Genomic DNA, 11,530 nt, shown 5'->3' on the forward strand with positions numbered 1-11,530 from the left:
TTCCAATCACAGATAAGAAATGTAATAATTCTGTTATTAGAAAAGTAATTGATCCTGTCTCAACCCCGATATGTAAACATCGATGGACTTTGATGAACACAAAACTCTGGAACAGGATCTTTCTGCTACTTCACCAATATGTTATTGTGAATAAGATAAAAGAAGTTTTATTCAAAATTGTTCATAGATATTACCCGTCAAAAGCAAACATCTGTATTTTTTTCCAAATGTTTCTGACATCTGTACTTTTTGTGGTTGTAAGGGAGAAACTATTGAACATGGTTGTTTTATTGCTTTCATGTAACTTTGTTTTGGTTCCATTTACAAAGATACATTTCCAGAAAGTTACAAAACAATATTTCTTTAAGCAAATATGAAATACTTCTTATTGTTACTAACCCTCATTTATCATCCAATGAAAAATACATAATTAACTTAGTCATTATTTTAGCAAATTATTATTTACATAAAATGATTTTTCAGAAAAGTATCCCCTCCTTCTATAATTTCAGAATTACAGACCTTATGAAATATTGGAACAGCATTGAAAAATTAAAAAAGAAGAACAATAAACTAACAAAGACCATCAACTTATTTCATCATTTCAACTTAAACACAGCAGACCCCTAAGCATAGGCGTCATTTTAACCGGGGACGCCGGGGACATGTCCCCGGCAAAATTTGTAATTGGCAGCTGTGTCCCCCCCCCCCCCCCCCTTTCAAAAAAGCCTGCTGATGAGGATTTTTGTTTTACCAGCTCAGATCTTATACCAGGGGTCGGCAACCTGTTCCCATCAAAGAGCCATTATTACCCGTTTCCCACAGTAAAGAAAACACCGCAGCAGCCGCGGCGTTGTGGGCGGGGCCTACCCTCAGACAGCAGAGAGCTGCTCACAACCAGGTGACAGCAGCCGGTACCGGTCGCTCGCATGGGCGTCGCACCCGTGGGGGATTCAACACCCACACTTTTCCAGCTGTTTTGCTCACCTCCACACCAGTCTGGTTTCTTTATGTCGCACTCACTCTGTTTGCCTCATCTCCTTCTTCACCTCTGCTTCTGACAGCCAATGTCAGGTTTCCAGGAGAGCAGGAGAGGGAGGGACGGAAGAGCTCGACTGAATTCATAATTTTACATCTTGACATTAGCTGTACAAAGTCTGAGTTTGATAAAGTGAAGAACAACAATTTGCAGAGGTTTATAACAGGCGCGGCGCCAGGTTTTCATTTTTGGGTGGGCCACGGTTTTTGGACGGACCATAATAAGCAGTGACTTAGTGAAGCAGGCAGGACGCGCTAGAAAATTTCGTTTAAAAAGACGTCATGAATGTTTTACCCCGTCATTTTTATTTCTAAAATATGAAGTAAAAACTCCCAATTTAATTTTCATTCATTTGTCATTAATATGTAGTCTACACCCGTGCGTTAAGTGGACCATCTTCCAGTAAACGCAAAGCATCCGGCCCACCTCTCCAAATGCGTAAAATGTGCACCACAGCCGTTAGGCGCGCGCGCACCGTCAGCTACATCAGCCCAGACAAGAGCAGAGCAAATAGAATAGAGGATAATTCCGTCTGGATGTGGATTGAGATTACATTTTACAGCAGCCTGATCATCATTTAAATATAACCATCACCTGTCTTCTAGTCCACGCTATCAGCATTATTTTAATTGGTGTGTGTGTGTGTGTGTGTGTGTGTGTGTGTGTGTGTGTGTGTGTGTGTGTGTGTGTTCCACTTCAAACACTGGTCTAACCAACCAGACCAGCATGTCCAGTAACATATTAATGTTACAATTAAACAGTTTCACTTCATGTAGGCTAGGAACGTTTCACTTGCCGTGGCCCGACCGCTTCTGCTCCACATAAACTTTGTGCGTGAAGAGGCTGTTCTGCCTCAGACTGGATGCGTCATGCGTGTCCATATTAGAGACGGGAACAAGCGCTGTTCAGCCAAAGTTTAATAATTTCATAAAAAGAACATTTTTCCAAGCTCATCCATGCGCATCAGTGTGCGTCAGGGTAATTCTTTCAAAACAGCCAGCATCCTTGAGTTTATCCATCAAAATACAGTCAAATGTAAATATCTGTAACCTGCCATTTAACTGTTTTGCCTTCTTGTGAAGACTGTTGCAAAGAGAAACAACTAAACTTGATTAAACCCAGAGCCATGCGCACTGCGCTGTACTGACTGTAAAATGAGGGGAAACGATTTAATCGGACCCTTTTCTTTTCAACATGGTTTAATGTAAAGTTTCATTCAGTACAAACTTTAGTTACACCAATCTAACGAGACAGAGCCTGGATTTGTATTCTGAACAGTTTAAACATGTTTAAAACGGAGACATGCGTGACGCGTCTAAAATTCGCACCTGCTCCGCTATTATGGAAATTAAACTAACAAGGTGAATAACATCAAATTATTTTAGGCACAGACAACATCCCCCACACTTTTGAAAATCTTGCAACGCGCCTGGTCGCTCGTGTACGTCTTAATTATCTTTCATAAGAAGATAATCAATAAAACGATTTATATAAAGTGGATCCAGAAGTTGTAGCCCATCTCTGCCGACAACATTTTGATATTTCTCACCCTGTTGGTGGTTTTACTGAGCAGGTGCCACTTTTGTCATACGTTTCTTTTAAAAACATGTTTAGACTGTTCAGAATACAAATCCAGGCTCTCAGAACCAGAGCGCATGCGGGAAGGTTCCTCCCACTGAAGCGAGTGTTTTCCAAACCCTGTCTCTCAGAGACTTGTCACTTAGAAAATGTTCCCTGATTATGAAACTTTGGCTGAATAGCGCTTGTTCCTGTCTCCAATGTGGCGACGCATCCAGGAGCCGTCTGAGGAGAATCCCAGAATCTGACATCCTCCAGCTCAGGAAGCGCATATGATTACGCACAAGCGTGACACGCCAACCCGGTCTCACAGTAAGACCGGGTTGACCAGTTCAGGTTTACGCAGACAATCTTTACATTTAGAATTAGCATACAGATGTAAAATTAATGCAGTAAAATATAAAGCTTTTTATTTAAATATTCATTCATTATTTTATAAGCACAGAGAGCCGCATCAGATGGATGGAAGAGCCGCATGCGGATACAGAGCTGCCGATCCCTTGCTAGCCTATATTGTCCCCAGCAATTTTTAAACCCCACTCAAGTGTATGGTTATTGTCCCCAGCAATTCTGAAAACAAACTGACGCCCTTGCCCCTAAGTGTTATGTTTCTAAGTTATTTATGTTTTTGTCAGTTTTTTGTTTATTTCTTGTTTTTTTGTTTAATAGTTTCCTAATGTTGCATGTATGTTATTGCAATTGTAAACAACTGTAAAATGTGATCCATGGATATACTGAATGTATTTTCTGAATGTATTGACAAGTTAATAAAACCTGTTAAAAAAAAGCATGGAAGAAATATATAATGCATTCCCCCAAAATCCCTCAATTTATTCTATTTATTTGGTAATCTAGGGTTTTCTTTTGTTTCTTTACTCTAAATAATTTTATTTGTTCACCTGTTCCTCGTTCTCTTCGTGAGATCTTTCTTTTAAGACCATATTTCGTGATATTTTCAGGGAATTTAGTTTGCTTTTATTTTTGCGGTCGCATTCCGTGACGTCACTTCCTTTCTTCCCTTCGCTCAGAGCTGTAATGGAGGAAAATACGTTTTTCATGGAGTACCTGCTGTTTGCTGTCAGAACGTTGTTATAAAGTTCGAAATGTTGCATGTTCTCTTAGTCAATACGTTGGTAAGATGTTTGACTGTGTTATTGTGTAGTATGACGGAGGATGGAATAGATTTGCCAAAGTTAAGGTCTTAATGTTGCAGCGAATGTGAGTGAGCCGACTCGGGTTTTCCCGCGTTGTGCGTCTGGTTAACATGTAGCGTTTTTCTCATGGACAGATGAGCCGAGATAGGTTGGATGTTTGTCACTACTGCTGAACTGTGCTATTCCATTCTGTGCAGGTATGCTATTGTTTTCTGTTACTTTTGGGAGAATTTGTACATTTTATTTTCACTTCATGTGGATCGTTAGATATTTTAAATATCATTCATAGGTAAGCTGGTGGTATCCGTGAATGTTCTAGTTCTTTTGTTTTGGCAAGATGTAAAAGATTACGCATCGAAAGAAACATATATTTTTGTTTTTCATTTTGTTTAAATAAAAAAAAAGCCCATTCGGTCAGAGCTGTAATGGAGGAAGATGAGCAGAGATCGGTTGGATGTTTGTCACTACTGCTGAACTGTTCTACTCCATTCTGTGCAGAGCTGTAATGGAGGAAGAATAAATGTGCCACCAGTTGGGTCGAATCTGAACCTTGGAGTCATTCGTCTTTTTCACAACGCAGAGATCGTGAATAGGGGGAAGCAGTGTGGCTAAGCCCGGTTACACATGGAAACGATAAAAATTATTTAAATTATGGGGTTGGAACGTGAAGGTGTGGCCAGTGGAAGTGGGATGCAGAAGTTTTGTAGCCAGTTCCATAATAAGGCTTTTGAAGGAAGTAGGGATCAGAGGCCAGGCCCAACGGAGGGCAATCAAAGAACTCGCCACTGCAGCGGAACAGAGCAGTCACTGGCTGTTGCTTAAACGAAGGGATGCTATTTGGGCTGCCAAATGATGACATGGTGCTTCTAAGTGACACACACCCGGGTCTGATCAACCAGGGGTGGGCCAACCCCGGCAGAGGGTGTATTGTGATAAGTGGCCGACACACCCAATGAGGTCGGGGCACACAACTGAAGATGCGTCACGCCAGTTTCACCACGAAATCTATGGTAAGGCGCACTCCACCAAGTTCTCAACTATTGTGCTGAAAGGGATCTGTAACAACTAGTCCTAGGAAAATTCATGTTGGTTTTCTTTTAGTTCATGTCCTCGCAGACACCACCACGTCCAGGAAACCCCCGGAGGCAACGGCTGTCAACCGTGAGTTTCCATCATAACTGAAAATGATGATGTGGGGCCTCACTGGCTGCAGCTAATAGTGCATTTATCTTTTTCATCTTTGTTCATAGTAGCTCAAAGGAAGGATTTTGGCAGATGCCGGACGGATGTCACCTTGAATGTCGTGTACCCGTGGAGGAGATAAAAAATTATTTAAATTATGGGGTCATTTATCTTTTTCATCTTAGCTCAAAGGAAGGATTTTGGCAGACGCCAGACGGATGTCACCATGAATGTTGCGTACCCGTGGAAGAGATAAAACTTGCAACTTTCACTTACACATAGTCCAGAAGAAATCTAGTTGCTGCACAATCACACTGCTATAATCTCAACATGTCTGACACAAGCAGAAAGACCCGCCATAAAGATGCTGAACAATTTGCTCGAACCGAAGCTACTGGCACTAAATCTATAGCAGAACTAGACTGGCTTCGAAGAAGTGAGAGGGCGCGTACCCTAACAGAAAGGGGGAGAGCATACCAAGATAAGAGACTGAAGCACATTCAACGCAGATACAAAATAATCTATGAGAAGTGGAGGTGTCATGCACGAATAGACAAAGAGTTATTAAGTGGCGATTCTTCTAAGGATGAGTTAACTGAGCTTATTGAGAATATCAAAGGCACCTGTTCTAATGTAAAAGTAGTTTATGAGGAGCTGCGTCAAGTGCAAACCCCTGAACCAGACCTGCGGCGCAGGGTTGATACATGCATGTCATTCTCAGAATTTATTATTCAAAGAGCAGAAAGACAGCTTAAAGGTCATGAAGCAGATAAAGATGAAGAGTCTTGGCCTGACGTTGGATCCGTTCTAGGTTCAACAGGTTCTGTTTCTAGACCACTGTCTCGTCAATCAGGATGTAGTTCTACCCACTCTAGCAGCCACTCTCTCAAAAGAATAGAGGCTGTAGCTGAAGCTGCTGCAACTCAGGAAGTCTTGGCAGTGTTGGAGGAGCAAGAAAGGGAAGAAACAGAACTTCAAATGTTAGAAGCTGAGAACCTAGCCAGACAGCAAGCAATTCAAGATAAACGAAGAAAACTTGCACGCCTAGAAGAAGTAAAGAAGCTGAATGCTGCTAGAGCTCGAGTGAGGGTCTATGATGAAGCTGAAGAAAACATAGAAGCAACTGATTTGTTGTATGGTAGTGAAGTACTGCCAGAGCTTAAAGTCACTGACTCCACAGTACTTCCAGTCACAACCCATTCTCTCAATGCATCAAGTCCCCCATTCATTCATCAATCCTTAGCAGTCATAAGTCAAGCTCCTTGCCCACAACAGCTACCTGAGTCTCCTCCAGCCTCAGTGTTGAGGCCTCAAGAGCAGAATAGCTTAGATCTGGTCAATGTGCTAGTAGAAGCTATGAGCGCAAATCGGCTCCCAACACCAGAGCCTGCGGTTTTTACAGGAGATCCCTTGAAGTTCAAAGATGGGCAACTGTCCTTTGAAACATTGATAGAAAGGAAGAACATCCCAAAGAATGAAAAACTATATTACCTAAGAAAGTACTTAGGTGGCACAGCAAAGAAGGCCGTGGAAGGATTTCTTCTGCTGGCCACAGAAGCAGCATATGACTCAGCCTGGAAGCTTTTAGAGAAACGTTTCGGAGACCCATTTCTAATTGGGAAGTCACTCAGAGACAAACTGCATGCATGGCCAAAGATAGGTTCTAAGGATGCTTGCGAGCTAAGAGAATTTGCAGACTTTCTCAAGAGCTGTGAGGCTGCCATGTCTCATGTCAAGATGCTGCAGGTCTTGAATGACTGCATTGAGAGTCAGAGGATTCTGCTAAAATTGCCAGATTGGTTGGCTTCTAGCTGGAATCGCAAAGTGATGGTAGTCAGACAAGTGAAAGCTGAGTACCCACCATTCAAGATGTTTGTTGACTTCCTATCAAAGGAAGCAGATCTTGCTTGCGATCCAATTTCTTCAATACAAGCACTTAAGAGTGTTGAAAGCGAGAAACCAAGGCATCCACGAAGCCAAATAGTTCAAGCAAAGACTCTGACCACAAGTACAATACAGAGCAGTATTACATCATGTGTTTTCTGCAAAAGGACAGGACACACCCTAGACAAATGCCGAAGTTTCACCGAAAGGACAGTTCAGGATCGTGTTAAGTTTGTACACACAGAGAAGCTTTGCTTTGGATGTTTGAAGACCGGTCATCACTCAAGAAAATGTGATAACAAAAGCACGTGTGAGAAATGCCAAAAGAGACACCCGACATGTTTGCATGATAAGTTCAAGGAACGTCAAAGGCCAATCCACCTAAATGGAGGTGAAATTTCAAAGGACAAGGCGGATACCACAGAAAGGACCGCAACAGCCACTTCCAACAGTTATCCAAGAGGGTCTAAGCACACAAACATCTTCTATCTTGCCAGTCTGGGTGTCATCTATTAAGCAACCAGATCAAGAATGGCTAGTTTATGCACTCTTAGACACACAGAGCGATGCCACCATACTAGATGAAGTAGCTCAAAGCCTGAACGTAAACAGAGAGAATGTCAGTCTGCGTCTGTCCACAATGTCTGCCAAGTTGACAGTTATTCCATGTCAGAAACTGACAGGTCTACAAGTGAGAGGATACAACTCAGAGAAAAGGATCCCACTACCACCTGTTTTCACAAGAGAGGTTTATCCCAGTAAACAGGCTGCACATTCCAACCTCTGAAACAGCTCTAAAATGGCCACATCTAGAGCAACTGTCAGAAAGGATTCCACCACAGTTGGATTGTGAAGTAGGCCTTCTTATAGGCTACAACTGTCAACGGACCCTTCTCCCAAGAGAGATCCTGTCTGGTGACGAAAATCATCCATATGCACAGCGGACTGATCTGGGCTGGAGCATTGTCGGTTGCTCACATTCAACAAGCAATGACAGCGATTCAATAGTATTCAGTCACAGAATCATAGTACGACAAGTGACACCGACTGTGCATCCATCAGTTCTGCTAAAGAAGGAAGTGCACTTTGTGTGCAGGACTCAAGTAAAAGCGATCAACCCACTTGACATAATTAAGATTTTTGAATCAGATTTCACAGATCACTCGGCAGATGATAATCCAGTTTCTCAGGAGGACCTCCTCTTTCTGTCTAAAGTGAAAGCTGGAATAAGACAGAAGGAAGATGGCCACTATGAAATCCCACTTCCCTTCAAGACAGACAAGCCTAATCTTCCAGACAATAAACAGTGTGCAGTTCACAGGCTCAGCTCATTAGAGCGTCAATTAGAGGAGCTAAAGTTTTATGAGATGATGAAGAATAAAAACGACAAAGCCCTAAAAGAAATGCAGGAAAAGACTCTGCAAAAGAAGCTTGAGAGAAAGGCTGCAGGAGAAGACCTGAAACTCCAGATGAAGGAGAACGAACTGGCAAGAAAGCAAAAGATGCTGGAAACCATTAAGGATGCAGAAGAGCTGATGAGTGTACAAGAACAATATCAGCAGGAGATTGAGAATTTGCAAGAGTATTACTGGACTGACTCAAAGGTGGTCCTTGGCTATGTGGACAATGATGCTAAAGGGTTCCAAACATTCGTGGCCAACCGCATCCAGCGAATAAGATCTAGCACAAAACCTGAACAATGGCGATATGTTAACTCCAAAGTCAACCCAGCTGATGGAGCCTCAAGAGGATTGACTGCAGTTCAAATTAAAAAATCCAACTGGCTGAAAGGACCCGACTTCCTTTGGCAGCAAAATCTCCCACATGAAGTGGGAATGGTGGGAGAAGTTGAGGCTACTGATCCTGAACTTCGGAAAGTGCATGTTCATGCAGTTAAAGCAAGAGAACAGAATCCAGTGGTAAACCGTTTAACTAAATTTTCTGACTGGTCCAGAGTGGTGAGAGCAATTGCCAGGCTCAAGAGATTTGTCAGAGAATTCAAGGGATTTCAGTCGAGAACTAATGAATCAACTAATCTTGAAGAACGAAGAGAAGCAGAGGTCTTCATCATCAAACTCGTACAAGAAGACGCGTTTGCTGAAGACAAAAAGAAAATGAGAGGCAAGAAGGAACACACTTTGAGCAGGCACAACAGGCTACGCCAGCTGAATGCTTTCCTGGACAAAACCAATGTTCTCAGGGTGGGAGGACGGCTGTCTCAGTCAGCCTTACACCATGATGTAAAGCATCCAGCGATACTTCCGAAAAAATCTCACGTGTCAGCTCTGCTGGTCAAATATCATCATGAGCGCATACACCACCAAGGAAGGGGCATGACCATGAATGAGTTGTGCGCAAACGGAATATGGGTCCTAGGATGTGGAAGTATGGTCTCCTCACACATTCACAAGTGTGTAAAATGTAGACGATACAGAAGAACAACTGAGGTTCAACAAATGGCAAATCTACCAGAAGAGAGAACTGAGACATCTCCCCCCTTTACTTATTGTGGGCTTGATTGTTTTGGCCCCTTTATTGTGAAGGAAGGAAGGAGAGAGTTGAAACGATACGGATTGTTATTCACTTGCCTATGCTCTAGAGCAGTTCACATAGAAACTCTTGACGATTTGACAACAGACGCATTCGTGAATGCACTTCGATCATTCATAGCTATTCGAGGACCCACGCGCCAGCTAAGATGTGATAGAGGAACAAACTTCGTTGGTGCTAGAAAGGAGCTTTCTGAGTTGCTTGAAGGAATGGAACAAAATCGTACAAGGGCGCTTGATTGTGAATTTGTGCTGAATGTCCCATCAGCTAGTCATATGGGAGGAGTTTGGGAGCGACAGATTCGAACAATCCGAAGCATCTTGATAGCTATGCTCGACAAGTCCGCCAGCAGACTTGACACCACAACTCTAAGAACGCTTCTGTATGAAACAATGGCCATAATCAACAGCAGGCCACTAAGTGTCGAGCATCTTCACGATCCTACTGGTCCGGAACCCCTCACTCCCAACCACATTCTGACCATGAAGTCATCTGTAATTCTGCCACCTCCTGGACAATTCTGCAAAGAAGACCTCTATCTGCACAAAAGGTGGAGAAGAGTGCAGTTTTTGGCCAATGAATTTTGGCAACGATGGAAACGAGAATACCTGCTAAATCTCCAACAACGACAGAAATGGCAGAAGACGTCACGGAACTTGCAAGCAGATGACATTGTAATATTGAAGGATGACAATGCACCAAGAAACCAGTGGAAACTTGCAAGGGTTGTGAAAGCCCTGCCCAGCGCAGATGGCAAGGTGCGAAAGCTAAAGCTTCTGCTCAGTGACACTACCTTTGATAAGGGAAAACCAATCACTAAATTAGTTTACCTTGAAAGGCCTGTTCACAAAGTAGTTACATTACTTGAGGTCGCCTAAAACACAAGTAAAGCTAAACGACCTACACTTAAACGTACATTCACACATCACTTCCTTATATTTTTGAGGAAAATCTCTCATTTTAAGTCAATGAGTGATTTGGTGGGAGTGTAAATGCTGTTAAAATGTTTTGTGTAGATTTAACGATGTAGGTGACTGATTATAAGCTACATAATTTCATGAATATATATTTGTGTTGAAATGTTTTTATTTTAAATGTACATGTGTAACGTGTAAGAGCTAGTGTCTCGTGAGAATACCCTTAACGAGCGTGCACGAGACCTTTTCATGGACTGTGAGGGAGCAGATGTCTCTCATGAAGCGATTTTAAGCTAAAGGTTTACTAAAGGAAAGGGCAACACAAGGACTTAAGGACCTCTTTTTAGGACAAGCAGCCAACGAGGTATTTGTCATTTGAGAAATGTTTTATTCGTGTTTGGACTTAATATGTGTACTGTAAAGTTGCTAATGTGTCTGTATTGTTCACTCGTGATCAGTTCTCACGGCGTATTGGTGTAACGGTGAAGCCAAGGAGCCCAAGGAATAAACGCCCGTTTCAAAGAACCGACCTGCGTCTGTGTTGTCGTGAAGAGAGCTACAGCTGTCCTCCTAGTTTTTGTGTGGTTTCAACCCCTTTTCGTTTAGATTTGTTTGAGTTTTAAACTTTGGTTTAGTTTTTAACTCTTGGTGATGATCCAGTGGGATCTTTTGATGTTTGTGTTCGGCTTTTAAGGTTAACTTTGTCTGTGCAATTAAACTGACCTCGGTTTTTAAACACCTTCGTGTGGTAAAGCTTTTAAGATAAGCTCTTACCAGGTGTTTTAATCAGTAAATTGTTTTGGGACTTTTTATCAACTTTGGGATTTTAACACACCTTCTGCTCGGTTAAGCTTTTAATCTAAGGTGTTTTATAGTTGATAATTTGGCTGTGTAATGTTAACCTTTTTAGAGGGATCTGTTTGCTTGTGTTTTAATACCTTTTTGTTGCAAATAAACCCATTTTAAACTCCTCCACCAGTTCTTATGTTCTCCCCATCCTTCACTTTTTTACAACACCTGTCGGGGACGTAACATACAGATAACAGAAACTTCTTATGCACTGCACCAATGCCCTCATCTCATCTTCCTCCGTGCAGCTTGAAGTGAGTTAAAGAATCCCTCCATATCGATCCAGATTTGGTGATATAAAAAAAATAATGGAAGGCTTAGTCCTTTACAAGTCTCTGGGGGCATCACAGGGGTTGTGATCCAGGTTCAGTCCACCT

The 11,530-nt window shown here is 42.3% G+C and overlaps 1 protein-coding gene across 3 annotated transcripts; it reads left to right on the plus strand.

Moving 5' to 3' along the window:
- Positions 1–2,293: 2,293 nt before the first annotated feature.
- LOC139062755 (uncharacterized) lies at positions 2,294–7,541 on the plus strand. Of its 3 annotated transcripts, XM_070544469.1 has the most exons (3): positions 2,294–4,781; positions 4,873–4,932; positions 5,022–7,541. In XM_070544469.1, exon 3 carries the CDS (start codon positions 5,284–5,286, stop codon positions 7,351–7,353), a length of 2,070 nt encoding a protein of 689 aa, XP_070400570.1. In that variant the 5' UTR covers positions 2,294–4,781; positions 4,873–4,932; positions 5,022–5,283; the 3' UTR covers positions 7,354–7,541. The 3 variants fall into 3 exon arrangements, with proteins under 3 accessions (XP_070400570.1, XP_070400569.1, XP_070400566.1); XM_070544468.1 differs by having other exon boundaries at positions 2,294–4,932; XM_070544465.1 differs by having other exon boundaries at positions 4,873–7,541.
- The last annotated feature ends 3,989 nt before the right edge of the window (positions 7,542–11,530 follow it).

Source organism: Nothobranchius furzeri, chromosome 2, assembly GCF_043380555.1.
Source record: "Nothobranchius furzeri strain GRZ-AD chromosome 2, NfurGRZ-RIMD1, whole genome shotgun sequence".
Taxonomy (NCBI): Eukaryota; Metazoa; Chordata; class Actinopteri; order Cyprinodontiformes; family Nothobranchiidae; genus Nothobranchius; species Nothobranchius furzeri.

What these genes read in the sequence shown, in the direction of transcription:
- LOC139062755 (XM_070544468.1), top strand. Translation starts at nt 5,284, where the DNA reads ATGTCTGACACAAGCAGAAAGACCCGCCATAAAGATGCTGAACAATTT.